The sequence below is a fragment of the Epinephelus fuscoguttatus genome, linkage group LG18, assembly GCF_011397635.1.
Source record: "Epinephelus fuscoguttatus linkage group LG18, E.fuscoguttatus.final_Chr_v1".
NCBI lineage: Eukaryota > Metazoa > Chordata > Actinopteri > Perciformes > Serranidae > Epinephelus > Epinephelus fuscoguttatus.
In genome coordinates, this window is record NC_064769.1 from 14,745,566 (window position 1) to 14,767,964 (window position 22,399).

Here is a 22,399-nt window from a genome sequence, read left to right on the forward strand (position 1 = left end):
CTGCTGATCAATCTATCAGGAAGCAATCATTTAAAAAACACCATTATAAGTGAAACCAGTGTAGTGGGAAACCAATTAACCTTTACATCCTCCCTCTCCCCCCAGGCACAGGACCTGAATGTGATTGAGGAGGTGATCCGCATGATGTTGGAAATCATCAACTCTTGCTTGTGCAACTCTCTACACCACAACCCCAACCTGGTGTACGCGCTGCTCTACAAGAGGGAGCTCTTTGAGCAGTTTAGGACACACCCATCCTTCCAGGACATCATGCAGAACCTGGACACGGTCAGTCGAAGTTTTCATATCAGAAGTGAATTAAGAGAAGCTCAAGCCTGAGAGCGCTTTGCCTCATGGCTGATTTGAGGTAATTATTCCATAGATCAAGGTTACACAGATTTTCCCCTGAATGTCCTCTCAGTCTGTAGGGAAAGTTTCAAAAAGCCAGGCAGCGCTGGAACATATGCGAACTGCATCGTTAACATAGTGTGCAGTTGGACTGCACGGCACGCCGAGCCCTGTGAGCTTAAGTAGTATTGATGAATTAATCAGTCCCTTTGTGTCGAGAGGCTGTGTCAAATATTCATTGAGTGTTGGGGGAGGAAGGAAGAGTGTGAGAGAAAGCTGTCATTCAGAGTTGTATTTGTCATATAGAGGAGCAAAGGAAGCTTTGGTGTGTATGAGTACGTATGTGTGAGGGATGGGGGTTGCTGCATACATAGCCATGGGTTTTGCTGTTATCCATAAGTATGAGGGAAGCATGCTATCTAGAATCCCTCAGTTAAGTCAGTCTCCCCGAGGCTATTCTCCGAAGCCTTCCCTGCGCTTGCAAATCCGTGTATGTGAGCATGAGATTCAGGATGAGGGGCCGTTTTTTTGCTCCTCTAAATTAACCCCATATGGGAGGCCTTCGGAGTTAATGAAGAGATTAGTATTAGATAGACACACACATACACACACACATACAGTGCTCATGTAAGCTCTGGTGTGTTTGAACTCTAAAGCAACCACAGAGCGTGAGCAGAGAGAACATTGCCTGTAGATGCATTTTTCACTGTTGGTTTGACAAAAAAGAGCATTAAAAAGAATCAGTAATACCTAGAGTTTTTTTTAATGATCAAATATCAAACATTTCTCCGGGGAAGAGGCTAGCACAGCAGTGGAAACGCAAAATACAGTTTCCTTGATCTCTTTTTGGGCTTAAACCCAGAAGGCATCAGATAATTTGAGCTCCAGTGAAGTGTTCATTTTAAGTGGGATGAAACATGCTCAAACCCTATGGTGAATTTGTAATGTGAAATACTGCATGTATGTACTTTCTGAGCATGTAGCCTACAGGCATATTAGCTGAGCCTATGTCCATAGCATTTTCAATTTGTTTTAGAGGTTTCTCACTTTCTAAAGCAGAACTCATGCAGTTTTATAGCCAATTTCTCAACTTTTATCCAATTATTTGCAATTATTTGCAAATACTTGCAATCAGTAATGTCATATAATTGCCATATAAATTATGCTATATGTAGCTCTGTATCCCTGCATAATATAGACCCATTTTTGGAGCAACTTACTGTTGCTAGGAAACATGACAACCCGTTTTGTTGGGTGTTGATGCAAAAGCAGCAGAAAGCTTGTTTTTCTGTGAACATGTATTGTTACAAGTTGGAACATTTGCCAGTGTTAGTGTTTACAGAATGGAGCCCTCTATATGTAGCGTGATGCCACTTTGTTCTAACTTAGATCTCCATATTGCACCCAGTGTCATCATATAGGGTGTGGCTGCTGCAACATCAACATGTGACAGCTCCAAACAGAGGGATTAAAAGAGTCAAAGAGCTTCATGACGGAACTGGGAGTTGATATTAAACCTCAGTGGGATCAAGATTACATGAGATCCTGTGTGCCAAGAAACAGGAACAGGATTTAATGGTGGAAGATTTAGATTAGAGTGCGGGCAGATATTGGAGTACTGAGGCCAACACTGATACTTGAGAACTGTAGCAGTAATATAATGGTATATCAGCTAATATTTTTGTTTTCTTACATAAACTCAGACCAATACAAACATTTTGTGATGAAGATATTTTACAGTTGACAGTTATTATGGAGCCCCTTTCCCACTGGACAATAAACCCACTAACTACTGGCCTTTTGTCTTTGGGGGAAAGGTTTCTATCTGATTTCATTCCCGAGACAAATTTCTCTTCAGTAGTCACAAGTATTTATCGGCTCCAGCTCCAATCAGCAGTGATGGAAATGGACACCTGGGGGGAAGTGCTAATTTTCGGCCTTTTTCCAGCCACAAACTCTGTCTACCTCCATCCCAGCAGCACTTGAATGTTGTTCCAATTAGTCAGTGCCAAGTTTTGAAGAAGTAATCACTGTGTTGTTCCACTGGCCTCCATGCTGCTTTCTACTGTTTACTAACCTGTTTTCCAGCATGTTTGTGACGTTGAACGTGACACATAATAAGAAAAAAAAACAGTAAGGCATTCACTGGGAAAGGTTACTATCTGAATTTATTCCCAGGACGAATTTCTCTGCAGTAGTCAAAAGTATTTATCGGCACCAGTTCCAATTAGCAGTGATGGAAATGGACACCCGGGGGGGACGTGCTAATTTTCACCCTTTTTCCAGCCACAGACTCTGTCCATCTCCATCCAAGCAGTGCTCGAACATTGTTCCAAATTAGTCAGTGCCAAGTTTTAATCACGTTACCACGGTGATGTTTTCTACTGACCACCATGCTGCTTTCTACTGTTTACTCACCTGTTTTCTGGAGTGTTTGTGACATTAAACGTGACACACCAGAAAGAAAACAAAAAACAAAAAGAAAGCCATATTCATCTACTGCAGAGTCGTGTACACAGTGGTATATGTGGTCTGTTGTCTATTTTTAGCGAGTTTTCCCGCATAAAAAACCAATGCATATATGTGGTAATTTTTGAAAAAGGGGGATATATGTACTGTTCATTTTTAGCTTCAAAATATTTAAATAAAAACATACAAATCAAAGATAGCTGAACTTGAATTGAGGAAAATTTATCTCGGCTATACACATTTTTTACTGGTATGTACTCTTTACATATGTATGTACCAAGAACACGCTAATACAGGTGTGTCCATGATAAAATCAGGTATCTCAAAATCAAATTGTACAACAGGTTGTGGTCTTAAGTATGTTTACATTTTTTTGTTTAAATTTTCAATGAGATTCAAAATGGTACTAAGCAAGCTCTAGAGGCGCTGGTAGGCAGATTTTGTTCCTTTTGGACAGAACCATGCGAGCTGTTTCCCCCTGCTTCCAGTCGTTATGCTAAGCTAACTGTCTCCTGACTGTACCTTCATATTAACTGAACAGATATGAGAGTGGTATCTTCTTATCAAACTCTCACCATGAAAGCAAGTGAGCATATTTTCATATATGTTGAATTGTATGCATTAGAAATCATCTCTGTTAGACCAAATATATCTCTGGCAAATTTAGGTTCTGCATTGTGATTGACCGTTTCCTCTCATGTGACCTTTTAGGTGATCGGCTTCTTCAGTCAGCGCCTGGAGCAGGCGGGAAGTGACCTGTCTGTTGAGAGGGTTCAGGAAGTCATTATGAAAGGAGCCCAGGCCCTGCCCACAGACAGACTGAAGGTAAATCTCTCTCACACACACACAGATACACAGCAGGGGGACGGATATAAATGGGTGAGCCTGGAGACGAAGTGCAATGAAATATGAGACTGGCTGAAGAGAAAAGAAGTGGGACGTATTGGACATCTAGGTGCATGTGCAGAGGGTGCAGTGTGTTGTCAGAGGCTGCGAGTTATGGTGGATTGGTGCTGGGGAGGTGAGGGAAAGAGAATAAGTTTGTCTGGACAGGTGAGAGAGGGAGAGGCGTGTGATGGGGATATGGACTGGGGCGAGGGAAAGATGGAAAGAGCCACTGGGACATGAGACAAAAGGCTAAAGCCCAATTCTCATTAGCATTAATGCCCATCTTCATTCCATCTCCGCTGGCCTGCTGCATGCGAACATGTAATGGTATTTCAAGGAGATGGGATGGGGGGCTAGGGGGCACTTTGTCACGGGCACATAAGATTGGGGGGAGGGGGAGGGGGGCATAAATCTGCCACCGCGCCTCGTTACCCAACACTCCCAACACTCCTGGCGGGTTCGCTAACCCCCGCCCTTCCCAGCGCTCCTCCATTAATCAGTGAGGAAATATGTAACCAGAGGTCTCCCCACTCCGCTCCTCACCAGCACAGAAGCTCTTAATTGCATGTTTCATCATGTGTTTCATGTTCTATACTTGGCGGCTGGCTGCAAGGCATTTGTCTCGCTTGCCGTTGTGGAAGAGGGATGGTGCGTGGCCACGAGTCTATGTGCTCTCTCTGTGTGTCTCGCTCTCATTCGGCACCTTGGAGCGCTAATGTAGCGATCGACCATAGAGCCGTCGAATTACACATGGAGCCATGTGGATAACCCTGCCATGTCCTTCAGCAAGGAGGGCTGTACCTGTAGCACACACTCATGCAGTCAGCTGTGGCTGGAACATGTGTGTATGTGGTGTGTAAGGGTGTGTCAACCTTTTTATCTGTGTGTGTGTTAACCAGTGGTGTGTATACTCAGGTCTTTTAATCAAGTAAAAGCACCAATACCAGAGTGTAGAAAAACTTGATTAATAGAAAAAGGCCTGCCTTCTACATTTTAATTAAGTTAAAGTACAAAAGTACTAGCATCAAAATATACTTTAAGTCCAAAAACTGAAAGTACTCATTATGCATAATGGCTAATTTCAGAATACTGTATATTTTATTATTGTATTTTAATTATTGATGCATTAGTGTGTTTAGTGTGTGTGGAGCCTATGTTCTACTCTATACACTGACCGGGTGCAGTCAAGTCTTCCATAATAATACATCATAATTCATGTGTTAATTACATTGTGTAATTAATCTGATTCCGCAAAGCCACTAAAGCTGTCTTTTCCTGTATTTCCCTCTGAGATAGAGGTGTGTAGAAGTATAAAGTAGCAAAAAAAAATTGTACTTCAATACACTACTTGAGGGAATGTACTTCGCCACATCCACACTAATACATTTTCATTTTAAAATGCATAATGATTGCTGTGTTTCCGCCTAGCGTCCACACTCCTGCAGCATTTTGGAAGGCCTAAAACGGAGACCTTTGAAAATGCTGCTGACCCCGTTTTACTTTGCGTTTTAGTCTGGATTGGCAGACTATTAAAAACAAGGACGTGGACACCCATGTTCAGTTCCCGATTGGGTTTTAGCATTCATGACATTTCAAGCCTAAACATAATAGCAGCATCTACTCAATTTTGTGACCTTATTCCTGTGTGGGCGCACCTTTCTCATTGCCATGGCTTCCTCTCGCGATGGATAACGTGCCTGGTACCGCTCTAATATGTTACCATATAACAATTTTACGATATATAATATGTTACCAGTCTGTTTTACATCACTTTATACTAATGTGGTACTTTCTAACAGTTTCACATCAGCGTCGGTCTAAGTAAAAAATCTCTTGTCCAATTTTTCGGTCATCTCCACAACACTTTCTTTCTTTAACTAAGCAGCCAATCACATTGATTGTTTGATTGTTTTTAAAATAAGAAGGTGGATGTGGCCTTAGTTACATTCCGCCACTGGTGTTTACAGCTGACTGCTTGGGTGTGTGTGTGGTAGGCTCTGTGTGTCGATGAGTGTGCAGCCATGTGTGCCAGTCTTTGTCTCTGTGCAAAAGTGTTGCTGAGTCCCACATTGACTCTCCACCACCTGAGTGCTTTCCAGCTCCACAGGGTGACATGAAGCGAAGAGTGTATCTGGGCGATGTCTCCTTGGGGAGAAGTCTCCGTCACTTGATGGTACCATCGCTCAAACATACCGCTGTCCCTCTACCTCTCGCTTCCCATCCTCTTTATGAGCTCATTCTGCTATACAGCTCCCAACGCGAAAATCCATTGGTTGGATTAATGTTGTGTGGAATCATCGATAAGTTGGTAATTACTCAGTAAAAGCTCTCAGAAAGAGTATTGGTGTCTCAATCTCTGTCTCAGTGTGTGTGTGCATGGAGAGGGCTGACAAGGAAGAGATGTCAGGATTCCTCTCTAAAAAACAAACACAAGTTGAGTCTGAGCATGATATTCAGCTGGGCTTTTCCTTAATTAGGAGACGTACTCTGTCCTGTGGTCACTTTTACATTTAATTGTAGCACGGTGTGGATGCTGTGTAAGTCAACAAATGGTTAATCTGCTGTGTTGAAATTTGAATTCCTGAAGTTGAAGCCATGTCGACACTAAGCTGGCTAAAGAAAATTTCTTTTTTTGCCTCCTGTCCTCCCCAACCAAAACCAGAGCTTTCTGAGAACTCTGCAAAGTAGAGAAGTCTGAAAGTGCCAGTGTTGCATTGCAGTGTTTTGGCACAGACAGTTAGTTAACGGATGCATACATAAATATACTTAAACAAAAATATATAAAATAACTTGGCATGATCAAATGAAAACACGAGGTTCATATGCAATAAAATTCCATCAACAAATAGATAAAATTACCCAGCAACGTCAAGTTCCAACATTTTTTGGCAAGTATGCAGCATCACTAAGATGATGTCTATATTAGGCCAACTGAATTTCAAAACTCTTATTTCATGGGAAAATGATTTGCATCCACATTTGTGTATCCAGGTTTTTTGAGTAGAGACATCTGTCCACAGTGAAACACGTCTTCTTTTCAGATCTAAACATCAAACTGCACCACAGCAAACAGGCAGCTCGACTTAAATTATTATTTTATGGTCGTCTGATAAAAATGTCTTAAATACAGGTTGATGACAGCATCTGCGCTGACACTGACATTTTAATGGGCAATCTCAAGAAAAGAGAGATAAAAGTTAGAGATAAAGAATAGTTGTGTAACTTTGCTGCCTCATAGCTGATTGTCACTACGCAGCTCCAGACAGCCTGTTACACCTCCGTTCACTGTCCTCCTGCTCTCTAAGATTAATTCACAATATAGTTGCTCTCATTTACATATTTTTTTTTGTTTCTGTTGTCAGTGGAATGAGTAAAATAAGAATAACCGCTGCTCATAAATACTACCTGTTAACCAGCTGTCATTTTCAAGCTGCTGAGCTGCCATGAAGAAGTCATATAGGTTAATGACAGCAGCTGCACCGTGTGCTCGGCTATATTGACATTTAAAATAATCAATCACAGAAAAAGTTTAGAGGTGACAGAAAATCCTTCTAAACTTTACTGCCACACGGCCCCTGGCCCTCATTATTTTGCAAAAGCTTTGTTTGTCCTGTGCACAGACAGGTTTTCACACTCTGAAGACAGTTATTGGGTAAGAAAGATACCATTATAGTCTGAAGGGGACTGAGGCAAAGAAAAAAGAAAAAGATGCGTTTACAAAGTTGCGTACCATAGTGTGGATGTATTTCAAATGTCAGTGTCAACAGGTGAAAGTCATGGGTCTTGACCAAATTATTTAACCTCAAGTTTTTTGTCTGAAGAATCAAACATAGATAAATAGGCCAGAGGCCAAGACTCTTCAGGTTAGGTGCCAATATAAAGGTAAGAAAGAAAACAATTTTCTATTATTTTTGCATTTCAGAGTGGACAGAAGTTTCAAAAACACAACCAGAAAACATTAGTGCAGACACAAGTCATTTTCGCATATAAACAGCCATTTCCCATTTATCCACCTCAGTGTGGATGCAGCTTTAATTTGCTGTCTTGAAATCTGTTTGTTGGGAGGCACTGACAGTTGTAAAATGATAAAAGTACAAAGAAAGGCAGAGGTGACAGAAAATCCTTCTAAAACTTTATAGCCACACAGCCCCCAGCCCTCACTGGACAGTTTATGTCATTGTTTTGCAAATGCTGTGTTTGCCCTGTGCAGTTACTTACCCAGTCAGCAAATTAAGGTTTTTACGCTCTGGAGACAGTTGTTGAGTGAGAAAGAAAGATACCATTTTAGTCTGAAGGGGGCTGAGGCAAAGAAAAGAGAGAAATATTAATTTAGAAAGTTACGTACCTCAGTGTGGACATGTTTAAAACATCAGTGTCATATTTAACCCTCAGTTTTTTTTACTAAAGAATCAAACTTATACAAAAAGGTCACAGGCCAAGACACTTCTACTTTCACATTTATGTACCAATGTAAAGATAAGGAAGAAGACAAGACCTGCTATTTTTTCATTTCAGAGTAGACAGAAGTTTCAAAAACACAACCAGAAAACATCAGTGTGGACGCAGGTAATTTTTGCATATAAACAGCCATTTCACATTTATCCACTTTACTGTGGACATGGCTTAAATTTGCTGCCTTGAAATCTGTTTGTTGGGAGGAGCTGACAGTTGCAAAGTAAATAATTTGTGTAGATTTTACTCACAAAACCGAACCTTGCCTAAGGTGAGAGGAACATTGTAGACACAGACTTCAAAAAACCTGTTTACCTAAGTGATATTAAAGCATTTACACAAAGGCGTAGACATGTAAATCAGGTCCCAACTGACAGAAAAGGTTAAAAGAAGGTGGTTAATACCCCAGGGACGACCCTCAGCACCTCGTCACTCAACCGTCTCCCTCTCATTCTTTGTGTATGCTTGTTGTTTCAGGGTGTGTGAGGCTGAGTGGCTCTCATGGGCAGTGCCTGTGGAATGTGTTGTTTAGCCTGACTGGCTGAAATCTGCCTTATTGAGCAGTGATAGCCCACAGACTCTCTGGCTCCTCAGGACAGGACGGAGGGGGTGGGGAGGCTTACCAGCTGTTAGTTGGTACCTGGGCCTTTATGGCTCCTATGGCTGGCCAGCACTACTTTCCCACACACTGACAACACAGGGTAAATGCATTTTCTCGCTGTAAAGCCTCAGAACAATGGAGTCACTTTAGAAAATTAGGTGTATTAAACAATTGATCCTCTTTTCTGGGTTAATCACAGATCTGAAACAACTCAAATTTAAGGTGCACAGTGCTTTCTGCAATAATAACATGGTTTCTGTAGAGTTAACCTTAAGTTACTAGCACCTTGTACCTCCCTCAACTATAAAGGTGGCTCCTATCAATCTTCAAAATTTGAATATGATTTTAGAGTTTCAGTTGTTGCATCAACATTTCATAAATTAACCATATCAAGAGACATATTTATGAACATTAGGCCTGCGACTATTTTAATTCAAACTCAATTAATTGTTTTGTCTGTAAAATGACAAGACTAATTCCCGTTTCATACTTCCTGCGTCCACATGTCCGCGAGGTTCCGCTTTGGTCCACGTGTTATAAATGTTTTCACCAGCCCATGTACACAAGGGTCCGCATGCAGCCAAAAATTTGTGACTGCACAGAATGTACGCATAGCAAGCACACCAACTGCGTATGCCCCAGCTACAAAAAGTTTATACATGTATCTCTTGTTCCACATTCCAGTCCAGTTGGTGGCGTTTGCGCCTCTATCTGCTTTGCCAAGAAGGAGACAATAAAATGGATGTTTGTTTTGTAGAGATTGTACACGGTTGTGTGAGATCAACTGTTACCGACACCTCTATAAATCATCTTAAAAGGAATACAAAGACAGCCAAATGGTGTTGGAAACAACAAACACAGGAGCTCTTCTTACTGTTGTGATGTCGCTAGTGGATTGATCATAGTAACTCAATTTGCATTTATAGAAAACAGATAAGGTAACATAACCTCACATTTAAGAGGCTGGAACACACCACTATGTTGTGTTGGCAGTGTAAATATTTCAATGACCATATCAACATAACCACATCTACATTATGTAAGCGTGGACAGGAAATTAGGGCAGTGGACCTTTAACAAACCTCAGGGTGGATTTTCTGTATCAACACTGTGTGAAATATGGTTTGAAATCAGCAGTGTCAATATTTTTCTTTTTAAAATATAACCTTTCAGTGCTTGTGTTTGTACCTGCACGTAAGTGTGTGTGTGTGTGTGTGTGTGTGTGTGTTTGTGTGAGTTCATATTTGCTCCCTAGCCGCATTCTTCTCTGTCTGACCGAGCTCTGACAGCACAGCAGCGTGCAGAGGCGGGAAGGGAACACCAAGTCCTGAGTGAAGATATGAGGCCAGCCAGTCAGTCTGTGTTCAGGGGCGAGGGCCTGACCCGCCAGGACCCATAACTAACTGATATGAGCCCGGGCCAAGTGGGCCCAGACAGCTGCCAGACTGAGAACAAAACAGAGGAGAGGAGGAGGGAGGGAAGGCAACAGAGAGCCAGATGAGATATGCACAGAGAGGAAGCCACAGTATAGGAAAAATAAAGGACAGAGATAATATTAAGCATGGGATGTGGCAGTTCGGGGATGCTTTAATTTTTTTTCTTCCCCTAGAAAAATCAGGGATATTTTTGCTGTGAGAGATGTAGTGATATCCAAGACTTCCCTTTGCACCAAATCCCTTGGTGGTTCTGTCCAATATAGAAGTAGGAGGAAAAATGTTGCCCATTGTGATTCAAGGATCATTTTTCTTTTTTTTTTTTTCTTTTCTTTTTTTTTTCATTTTGTGCTTGTGGAAGTGGTCGGATGTGTGCGGGAAGACTGTGTATCCCTGCAGTTTAGGTTTATAATTTGTTCTCCAGTAGTCACTTGTCTCATTGAACTCTCATTTGGATTGAAGATGTTTGTTTTAGTAGCTCAAGGTGCATCATCTTTACATACTTCTTAGTCTCTCGACAGCTCATAAGATTATATACTGTCTGCTTTACTTATGTGACACCACACAAACAGATGTTTGACATTTTGGGAAATATGCTTATTCGCTTTCGTGCTTGGTTAAATGAGAAAATAAAAAACCCTCTCATAGCAGTATGCTAAATATCAAGGTAGAGACATTTAGTTTAACCTAGCATATAGACCGAAAACAGTAAAACAGCTAGCCTGGTTGTGTTTGTAAAAGACGGAAGTGTATAAATAACAATTTGTGGTTTTACAAGAGTTTATGTGCGGGACTTTTTCTTAGCTGGGAGATATAAGGTGTTACTAAGTGAATTTTAGAGGTGGTGTTACACAAGCTCTTTTTAGATAGGAATTGTGCAAATTTGCAGTAAAGCCCAATCAGTCTTCGTTTAGCATTGGCAGTATAAAAACAAAATCAGAGAGTGCAGCGAAATGCCGCCTGCCTACTTTTGTTCATACAGAATGCGCCTTTTTCGGGGCAATGGGGGGGCGTGAGCATGTAACAAAACGTGTAGCGCAGTGTGTGACGTAAACAGTGACGTACTCCGAGGGAAGCCGCAGCTGGTCAGTCCTTCGGTGATTCTCTCATAAGTTGGCCCATCCTTCACCGTGCCCGTCATTTGACGGTTAATAGCCTCTTCATTTGTGAGGGAAAGGAGGGCGCGCAATTCCTTGTCTCCCCAGTTGCTCATTTTTACAGTGTCTTTCAGGTTTGCGTTTCCCTCTCACTACTAGCTGCTCATTCCTGCTATCAGCTGTTTCTTGTTAGTCCACCGCCAGTGGGTGGCACGTGCGGCATCATCAATAGCTCCTCCCACAAGTCATCAACAGCCCCTCCCGTGGAGGAAGGGCGCCAAGTTCTTTTTCAAACCAAAAAGGTTCCGCCAATACGTTAACCCCTACGCGGTGGAAAATTGGGCACCTCAGATCAACTCGCCAATCCGGCTCTGTGTGTCTAAACTCTTGCAGCTTGCCTGCAAAATGGCCCAAGATGCCGAAAGTCTGGCAGTGTAAAAGGAGCTACAGATATGGTAACCTTTGGACTAGAGATGGAACAATACATGAGTAAGTTGGTTGTGGTGAATTTCCGTTATCGCGATAATTGTGAAATCGTAACCCTACCCCTAACCCTTGGATAACGCAGGGGTTGAAAGGAATGCTCTGCCTTTATTGTTGATGTTAGGCCAATTACAACAATGGATACAAAGGCACAAAGCATTCAAATGTACACAGCTGTGGCTGAGAAAGGACCATTTGTGTGCTTACAGTCGAGCTCTGATTTGTTTCACTTGTTCCTGTAAACTGAACATGCTGCATGCAGAGGTCATGATCAAGTGCTCCTCATATTCAGCTGCAATCCAGTGGAGGTTTGAGAGAACATATAAACTGAAATATTGTTCTTTTAATGTCCTGCTTCTACAGAAACCTGCAGTATGTGACATCATGTAGCCATAGAGGCTTTATGTCTGTGTATAGACGTGTTCTTATGAAAACAATAACTTAAAGACATTACATGACAGTTACTGCTTACACCACATGTTCATGCTCATATGGATGATCTGTTTAGTTTTTGCAGCACTTTTCCCATATATCTGCAATTTAATGAGGGGGTAGTTTTGATTCTATAATGCTTTAGAATAGAAACAATGTTAATACCACACGTTTGTTGACATAGCAGTGTTTGCAGATTAATGCTTTAATTATCTTAATGACATAATTAGCATAAGTAGTTATGTTTCATTTATCAAGATGATTACGGCAGACATTAATCAGCTCGACTGCCTCCTGTTTTTGGTTTGTTTGTGCTCAAGAGTCAACAAAGCTGCTAAAAAAACAAAATCGTCTCCATCTCAAAGTTAAAAACTACACAACATCCTCTGTGCTGGCAAGTAAATGTGAGCCTGGGTTGAGTAACCTTCACCATCAGTGTCATATGAACATTTGATGAGTTGGTAAGCTTGCCTACGAGACAGTCACCTACACACAAATACCAGCCAGATAATACAGCTCCTGCATTGTGTCTCGCCATCACAATGGCGGTGGTGTGTGTGGTCTGGCCTCAGTAGCCTGGCATATGGCCTGTGACCCCCGTAGCCCCTCTGTCTGTGTCATTATGATACTGATAGTGTGGCTGTGAATAGAGCCAGCCAGGACTCAATAGACTGGACTGGGACCATCACATAAAGGCCCTCTGCGTCTGTCTTTCACCGCAGACTGATTACTGGCTGCGTGTGTGCATATACATGCGTGTGTAGACAGGAGGATTTAATGAGGTACCCTTGTATTATTGATGCTCTTCTCTTGCTGCCTACCTGCTGTTAGGTGGGTTTGTGTTGGCTTCAAGTAGGTTTGGAAAAAGACGTGAACATCCAGTATTTCCTACGTAGACACTTAAGAGAGGAGCGGCACATCCTGTAATAAAAGGAGATTGTGTCGAACTGACCTGTAAGGATCTGTAGTCACTTTTCAAACAAGTATGTTTACTATTATCGTATTCTTGCTTGTCACATGTGAGGATTTTCTTTTCCTCTCTGTTTTTCATCATTATGAATAAAACAAGATATGATTGGTATTTTTCTCTATATTCTTGTTATACCTTACATAGTGAAAATAATTGATTTACCAATTAGTTGTTTGGTCCATAAATGACACAAAATAATAAAATATATCTATCACAGTTCCCCAGAGCCCAAGCTGCTCATTTGAATCCCTTGTTTTGCCCAACAAGCAACCACTGACTGTAGTATAGACTGTATAGGAATTGACCAAGCTACTGTGACATCACCTATTAGTTTGTGGACTCCCATTTTGAATTCGGCATTTCGGCCATAGCTATCATAGTTTTTTGGAGCCATTAGTGACCAGAGGGTAGAGCTGTGGAGGAGCGAGAGGTGAATCTGACTCATGGATTGTAGTGATGCCTTGCAGATAGCCTGTCACTTCAAAAGCCCTGCCCTTGTATATCTATAATGTTAAGCCTTAATAAAATGTAAACAGGTGAGTAATATAAGAAAAAAATCTCCCTCAGTACAGTTGTCCTGAAGGGCAAAATTCACTATAGAGACCAAAATCGTTTCTTATACCACACTGTACACATTTTTATTTTCTGCTTTGAAGTTGTGCATTTTAACATGGGGGTCTATGAGGATTGACTCACTTCTGGAGCCAGCCTCAAGTGGTCATTAGAGGAACTGCAGCCTTTGGCACTTCTTTGTTGGCTTCAATTTTTAGCCCTGCAGTTTGCGATTTACAGCAACCCAAAACCCAAAGATATTTAATTGAGTATCGTAGAAGACATAGAAAACACTTAAGGGGGCATCGGTGTCTTAGTGGTCGAGCAGGCGCCCCATGTACAAGGCTGTTGCCGCAGCGGCCCGGGTTCGACTACAGCCTGTGGCCCTTTGCTGCATGTCACTCCCCCTCTCTCTCCCCCTTTCACACTTGTCTGTCCTATCAAATAAAGGCTAAAAAATGCCCCAAAAAATATCTTGAAAAAGAAAAAGAAAAAGAAAACACTTAAGTGTCTCCAATTTGAGAAACTGAAACTTGTGAATTTTTCACATTTCTGCTTAAAATATGAAAGCAATTAGTCGATTATCGAAATAGTTGCTGATTAATTTCCTGCAGATCAGTTAATTGCCTTGTCGACTAACTGTTTCAACTCAGAAATTCGTAATAAGTATGCATATTCAAAGCTTCACAGCACAAAGGGAGGCATGTACCTGAATTAACTGGGCAGTCTGGCAGCAATCTATCAGCACCATAAATTACATTTATTCATTAAAGCGGATTTAATTTAAAAAACTCACTTAATCCAATGATTGACTTCATTTAATTTGATGATTCTTTTGAGGATTTATTTATTTATTTATCTTTATGGTGATGTTGTCATAAGATATGATGACAGACATTTAAAGCTTCATTCATAAACCTCAATAGAAGCTTCGGTTGTAAACAAAATGACATTCGGCACAGCCCTATAGTCTACATCCACGTGTGTATGTCACTTTTTTCCCAGTGGATTAGCTTTGGACATAATCACCACTGAGGCCCTACAGTATGAACTTGATAACCTCTCCCTGTCCAGCTCAGTGAGTGTTTTGTCCATTAACAAGCCGTGTCATGACAAGCTGAAGCTTGAAGGGTCGAGTGGCTATTACCAAGTAATCAGGTTACTCAGCACTTCTCCACAGGTCCAAACAATAAGGTCACGTTGGCTGACAGACTGCACTGTAAAGTTACACCCTTACGTTTCACTTCAGTTTATTAGATTAGCTTTTGTTTGTTCGTTATTTATTTTTTGTTGTGTATTAAGGTCTCATATATCTCAGGGTAGTTTTCTGAACAAACCCTGAGTGACAGTCGGAGTGTATCTGTCAATATCCAGTCCCCCGCTTCACTCTTGAAATGACATTGGCACATTAGTTGGCCCGTTAAGAGGTCATTGGTGGGACTGCAGAGTGATACCTGTCCTGCAGGCAGCTGTAAGCAATTTTACCTTACAGACAGATGGAATTACACCTGCCAGTGAGCTACTGTACCTGATGAAGACTGATTACCAAGAGGCCAACACAAGTTAACCTACCTGTGTAGCAGCAGGGATGTCACTGTGTTGGTCACAGCACTTTATAAATATCCAATGTGGCTGGAGGAAATGTTTGGATGGTGTTGATGTCAGGCCATGTTCAGACCAACAACAGCACTGTATGTAAAACTGCAGCGGCCTCATTCATTTCAATAAGATGCAGATAGATGTATAGAAATAAAACACAGGGTCTTCCGGCACAAATGGTTGAACTCTGTTTAAATGCTGTTACAAGCATAGAAACAGAATGAATAGAAAGGACATTGAAGTGTTTGCCATGGTCATTCGACTAATGATGGCAATTATCGTCAGTTGTTATGGTGACAACACACGTCAGTGGGGCCGTGAAGCGTGTCACATTCACTAGTTTGAGAACTGCATTTTGTGTTATTCTTACATCTTTTTTTCTTATTAAGCAGAAAATACAGCCGTACTCCAATCCAAGGTTATCTCTTTCACCAAACTAAGACTAATGTAGCTTAACTGCCTTGTGAACTTATCGAAAAACACACTTCATTCAACCTTAGACGGAAACAAAATAAAACTGTCTTGGTTAATGTGAGTCTTTCCACTGTTGTTCCAATCACCAACTCTGGTTGGTCAATTTTGCTCATCAGGAGAGGCAAACAAGGCGAATGTTGAGTACACATTCCTGGTAGATGAGTTACCTGGCAATCATCATGACAGAGAATAAAATGTTTATTACTATGTTCATTTTCCAGACTTACAAAATCCTGTCTTGAGATCAAGCTGCTGTCTCCATAAGGTTCCCCAACCTCCACCCCGCCCCCATTTTGTATATTACCATTTCAGATTCTGGAATATCAAATTTTGTTACTGAAGGAAACACAAATCTATCTTGGTAGTGCAACTCACAAAATGTATTTGCATCGCTTTCTCTTTTTGTGTTAACAGAAGTTTCCAGAGCTCAAGTTTAAGTACGTAGAGGAAGACCAGCCCGAGGACTTCTTCATCCCCTATGTCTGGTCCCTGGTTTTCAACTCTGGAGTCGGCCTCCACTGGAGCCCACATGGCATCGAGCTGTTCAGCATGGACTCTGGCTGAAGCACCTGCTGCAGCAGACTTGCGTGTGTCATCATCCCCGTTCAGTATAAAAAAGACTGACGGCATGTATGAGAGTGTGTGTGTGTGTGTGTGTGTGTGTGTGTGCGTGTGCGCGCGCATTGCCCTTTATAGTATGTGCACGCTGCTTTGAAAGTGCCTCGACCTTGTACAGACTGGTGTTTCTTTTTATGCAGCACAACCTGTTTTTTTTTCCTCCTCATATCATAAGAATTTCTCTGCTTCTACACTGTGAAGCTTCATCTGTACTGGTTAACAGTTCACACAGTAGCGCCCACTTATGTCGGTCAGTCCTGTAGGGAGTACCTAGAACACCTGAGCAGCTTCAGCTGGTTCCACAGCACACGTCGAGTTACATCTCTTCTGTTAAATGTTCTGTTAATGTGAGGAGCTCAGGACACTGGCGATGGATAATCCTACTTTTTTTTTCTTGCTTAAAAAAGAAAAGGTCAATTAAAAAACATGCACCTAAGAGTTACACTGCTCTGGTTCATTTACTGCTGCACTGAATGCTAAGAAATAGACTTCATATTAAAGACCTGGAAGGCATACAACACACATTTAGTAATAACTTATATGATATTGAGTTTTAAGTATCTCATAAATTAGCATTTTATTTTGACCAATGTTCTCTGGATACAAGGGGTTTGTATAAAAGATTTGTGTTTGTGAAATAAAGTTTAAAAAAAAAAAAAGGTCAGAGAAAGAACGATCATCAACAGAAAGTCCTCTGTTTTGTAACATGCATGGTTTTCATATTTGAGTCCACCACTGTTGCTTGGTGGCCACCTCCAGTAGCCCACTTTGAATTACAGTATAATTAATGCTTAATTTCAGTCCCTGGACAATATTAGCAGTCCGCATTGCTCTGATTAGTGTGACTTCATTTTTGCTTCCAGCCCGTTTATTTGACTTTACTCAGTAAAGTCTTTGTCGTTTCCATTTTTCCTGATTGTAACCCAAGGCAAGTACATAAACTAGGACAAGTCATTAAACCTCCTGTCCTATTGTGCGTAATTACAGTTGTCTCTTTGATTTGTCACTTTATTTGCATGTTTAAATAGAGACTTTGTATTAAATTATTTATTTTCATGTATACTGTTTTTTGTTTTGTTTTGTTTTGTTTTTTATATTCAGCGCCCCTCAAAACGTAAATGGTAGTAGGACTGAAGTGACTGTTGCTAATGAAAGAAAAATGGTGGTACTATACTTTGATTTTTTCCCAGGTGGGAAACTGGCTTTATATTATTACATATAATATGACAACAGCTGTCATTTTGTGGCGAATATTACTTTGAAAATAGGAGTTTAAATAAAAATATGAAATTGAAGCAACCAAAGTGTCACATGGTTATTAAGCAGAGTCAAATACTGTACCATTCACAGAAAAACATGGACGGAGACTGTTAGCTTAGCGCAAGACAGCTGGCCTGGCTCTGTCTAAAGATAACTGAATCTTACAAGCACTACTAAAGCTCATTAACATGTTGTGTCTCATTTGTTTAATGTGTACTGAAAAACAACTGGATGTGGTTTCATTGCTGCATTTAAATGGAACTCATGAGTTCATAGTTACGACATGGGAAGCGGTGTACACAACATGCTTGGTGTTCAAGTGGTTAAGTTGTGAGAGAACAACTGCTAGGCAACAGCAACATGGATGCTACATCGGAAACCTCCAAGTCTAATAGTTTAGCAAGCAAGCGAGTGAGTCATGTAATGCAGGTAATGCAATGGCGTACCGTCAGAGGAAAAAGGTGAGCCCATTGGGAATATCAACATTTTCCTCAGACATATAAAATTCTACACAACTAAAATTACAATACATTAATTTACCATCCATGTCCAGTTCTAGGCCTGTGCCGTTTCTGAAAACGTCAGCAAAAACATCAAATGGACTCTTCTTGTGATCACAATAAAAACGACCCCATTTGAATGCATCATGTTATGTTGAGTTTACCCCAAGGTTGCCAGGCAACCAGTGGAAACTTCCTCAAGTCACTGCACCTGGCTAAGAAATACTCTACTACATAATTCACAGTAAAATCATGATGTTTTTACATTTTTATATAACATTAAATAAACAATAAATCAAATGCAATTCAGTTAGTTTAAGAGGTGCTGCTAGGAGGATTCAGCAGACTAGCTTTCTTTATGCTAAGCTGAGCTCACAAGCTGTTGGCATTAGATTCATGAAGTATAGAGACGTAAGAGTGGTATTGATCTTCTCATCTAACCCTCTAAGAAAGTGCAGATGTTTATGTTCTGAAATGTAAAAGCAATGCAAAACCTTCTTTTCTGACTCCTAGTTTTAAAGGCCGCCACCAAACTGATGTCGGAGAACTAGCTGAGACGAAATACACCATGAAGACAACAGCCAACTAGTAAGTGTTATGCCAAGTCTGTATTTGTCATTCAAAATGGGAAACCAGAAGACAGTCATGGTAATAGTTAGCCAGTTAGCACAATAATAACACAGCCTAATGTTAAAAGAACAAAGAATATTTATCGTGTGCTAGCGAACAATAATGCAGACAACTACAAACCATTTCTGCTAAAGACCTCAATGGCTAAAGAAATAGTCTTGCCTGATATCACAATTTTGTTTCAATCTCACGCCCTACTAGATATTTTTTAGGGCATTTTGCCCTTAATAGACAGGACAGGTAAGTTTGAGAGGGGGGATGACATGTAGCAAGGGGCCACAGGCTGGACTCGAACCTGGGCCGTTGCAGCAACAGCCTTGTACATGGGGTGCCTGCACTACCCACTAAGCTACCAACACCCCCTCACTTCCAGTTCTTGTCTTGTGTACTGAGTTGAACCACCACTTAGATTTCATTCACTGACGGGTTCTGCCAGGTCCGATGCCGAGTCACATGCTGAATTGGCTGACAAGGGCCGACTAGTGCCAACAGAGCAGGACATCTCGCAAAAACTAGGGTGACAGACGCTCACCAGCGCGCTGGCCCGACATTGACCAATGGCTGACCATTGGCTTGGTGTGTCAGGACCCTAAGTTGCATGTGGCTTAACCAACTTGATGTTCCCATCACAGATTGTCTCTTTTGAAAAGGTTTAAGACATCTGAAGAGATAAAACCTACAATAAAAAGGGTAATGTTAGATCAAGACAGTACAGGCCAGAAAAGGATATTTTTCAGCTGTCCTTTATTAATTATCTTGCAACCCCCCAAACTTGACTTGAAACCTCCCCTGGTTGTGAACTGCAACTGTAGACAGCTTCAAACTGTATGTTAAAATTTTAAGATATTGACATTGACTTTTAGGTGCAGAAACCAGAACAAAGTTTGTACATATAACTATTTTTTTCCTTTTTGGACTCCATAAGTGCTTCCTTGGCTTCGGTGCTTTTCTTAACTCTGCACAGCAAACAACACAAAAGAAAAATCAGCCTGAAACCCGGACTGTCACATGCTGTTTATATCTCCATCACAGAATATCAATAAACGTTAGCGCTGCATGTGTCTCTCATGTCTCGTTGTTGCCTGTTGTGGTCATAGCTGCAGAGGCAGCAGAAACGGAGGCATGAAACCACTTTGGGGGGAAAAGTTTATGGCACAATGGCACCCACTGTGTCGCCGGAGCTCCCACTTCCCAAGAGAATTTCATGCCTTTCGTCTCTATTGTATTGATTTTCATGCCTGAAATTCCCTCATTCTCAAGGACAATATAATAGATGCAATTTGATGCAAAGAATGGCCCATTTTCAACACGGGGTCGTCGGTAGGTTACAGTGAGGCTGTGTGCTCGAGGACAAATTATCCAGACTCTTTCCTCTCTGCACCAACGCTCACCTGCTTCCAGCTCTATTATCGCAGTGCCAGATGGTTGAGGGGAGGTTTTCACAAAGTGACATGGCCCTCCTTGTTCCATCATGGCGTTGGGGTCACCTTACCATGGGCTCCCGTTTCAGGTGACAGCGGGAAGATGGATGGGGCATGGGATTCTGGGATGGGTAGTTCATTTTATTTATTTATTTATCTTTACAGGCTGGTACATTTTCCTCAAGGTCTAGGTGAGGCCATGTTGCAATGAACCAGTGCAGCGTGGCTCCAGATGCAGAGGTCGTACCCAGATCAGCATCTATTGAGTGATGTAAAAAGTAGGGCACTGGAGACCAGTTTGCTGAAGTGGCTCTGTACTAAGCACTGGTAGCCCCTAGTGACACGGAGCTCATTAATATGACAGATTACCACGGTAACGATGGAAGGTCGTTAGGCTCAACAGTTTTAGGAATAGGTCACAGTAAAGGGGAAGCTCGTTCACAGCATGAGAACAGCACCGAGAGATATAAATATAAAAATAAACACTGATAACACCGACTGTCATTCCTTCCTACAAATCTTCAATGGAATGACAACAGTCTCAACGAGCTGGACCGACAATGGAAAAACAAAATACAGAAAGAGATATGACGATGAGACAGGCGGCTGTGTGATGCTCTTGATGTCTGCAAGATACCAGCAAACCTAAGTTTAGCAGTCACAGGATACAGAGAGTGAACAATATCTGGTCACCTCACCCTAGGAGACATTTCTTGTTGTTGAGTCACTGGTCACTGACCTTTCAACATGCCTAACACATTGAAAGAAGCTACGCCAGGAGTAAAAGATGGTTTTGTTTTGTCTTTAAGCTATGTTAGTGATGTGGCTTTATAGATGTAAATGTTCTCTTGGTCTCCCTGGTCTCTTGACCAGTTGGTCCATCATTTTGGTCCAGACCAAATTTCTCAACCACTGTTGGCTGAATTACCACGAAACTTTGTACAAATATTCTTGGTCCCCAGAGGTTAAGAATCCTACCGACGTCAGTGATCCCCTTGGGGCCCTGACACACCAATCTGACAGTCAACCGTCAGTCAGTGCTGTCAATGAGCATCTGTTGCCCTAGTTTTTGCAGTGTGTCCTGCACTGGTGGCAATAGTCACCCCTTGTTGGCCGTGTTTTTTAGCTGATTCAACACATTGAATCGGCAGCGGACAGCTGGTCAATGATTGAAATTACTCTGATAAGCAGTTAAGCTCAGCGCACGAGAAGAGAAATGGAAATGAGGAAAGTAAGCAAACGCCTAAAATCAAGAGGGCGTGAGATCAAAACTAAGTTGTTATATTAGATATGTTGTTTTTTTTTTGTTGCATTGAGCTCTTAGCAGTAACGCTTCATAATCTTTGGAGTTATTGTTTGCTAGCGTGGTAAATATAAATTGTTCTTTCAACACTGTGTTGTGTTGTTACTGTGCTAACTGGCTAACAAACCTCTTGAACGCTAACCGGCAGCCGTCAGGTTTCCTTTTATGAATGATAAAACCTGACTACCACCTCCTGCTGGTATGGAGAGTTATTTCCTCTCAGGCAGGTGCAGAACATACATGCTAGTTGGTTGTTATCTGTAGCCTTGAGGTGCGTTCAAGTGCATGTTTTGGCCAAATCACAGGCAACATAAGGCAATGCAACAGTTGGCCTTCATCGCCATTAGTTGTTTCCCCAAAACTGAGCAAACACACTGACATTTAATTTTTAAAGCATGAACAGTAAAAGGACTTTATTACGTCTTTTTTGCAAAGCTGACATTTTTTCCAGAGAGGGATGTAAGAGGAAATTGTGGAAGCCTATAAAAAATGGAAAAGGTTTGTCCTCTGGGGAACATGAATGTTCTCATTACATTTCATGGCAACCTACCAAGTACATTTTGATGTTTCCCGCGTACAACAAGATATTTTGGCATGGTGCTGGAGCCAGGGGAATATTAAAGAGGTCACCCAAAACACTGATACCATACTTCATGGGATCCATGAACATCCAGACCACATTTAAAATCAATCTCGTCATTAGTTTTGACATATCTTGTTCCATCCATTTGGCCTCGGCACGCTTGTATGTGGACCAATTACACGTATGCAGATCTTCCAAATTGTTTCACATTAATGGCCTATAAAGAGAACTGGGTCACTGAGGCCTCCAGCTACTTTGATAAAATGTCACAAATTGAATCCCTGAA

At 41.4% G+C, this 22,399-nt stretch overlaps 1 protein-coding gene across 1 annotated transcript in view; it reads left to right on the forward strand.

The window, feature by feature from the left end:
• dym (dymeclin) overlaps nucleotides 1-17,672 on the forward strand; it is a 68,334-nt gene extending 50,662 nt beyond the window's left edge. The window contains exons 13-15 of the mRNA XM_049604417.1: nucleotides 106-288; nucleotides 3,529-3,642; nucleotides 16,213-17,672. Of these exons, the coding sequence (XP_049460374.1) occupies nucleotides 106-288; nucleotides 3,529-3,642; nucleotides 16,213-16,362 (447 nt within the window). The 3' untranslated portion in view covers nucleotides 16,363-17,672. The remainder of the gene's footprint in view (nucleotides 1-105; nucleotides 289-3,528; nucleotides 3,643-16,212) is intronic.
• Nucleotides 17,673-22,399: the final 4,727 nt, after the last annotated feature.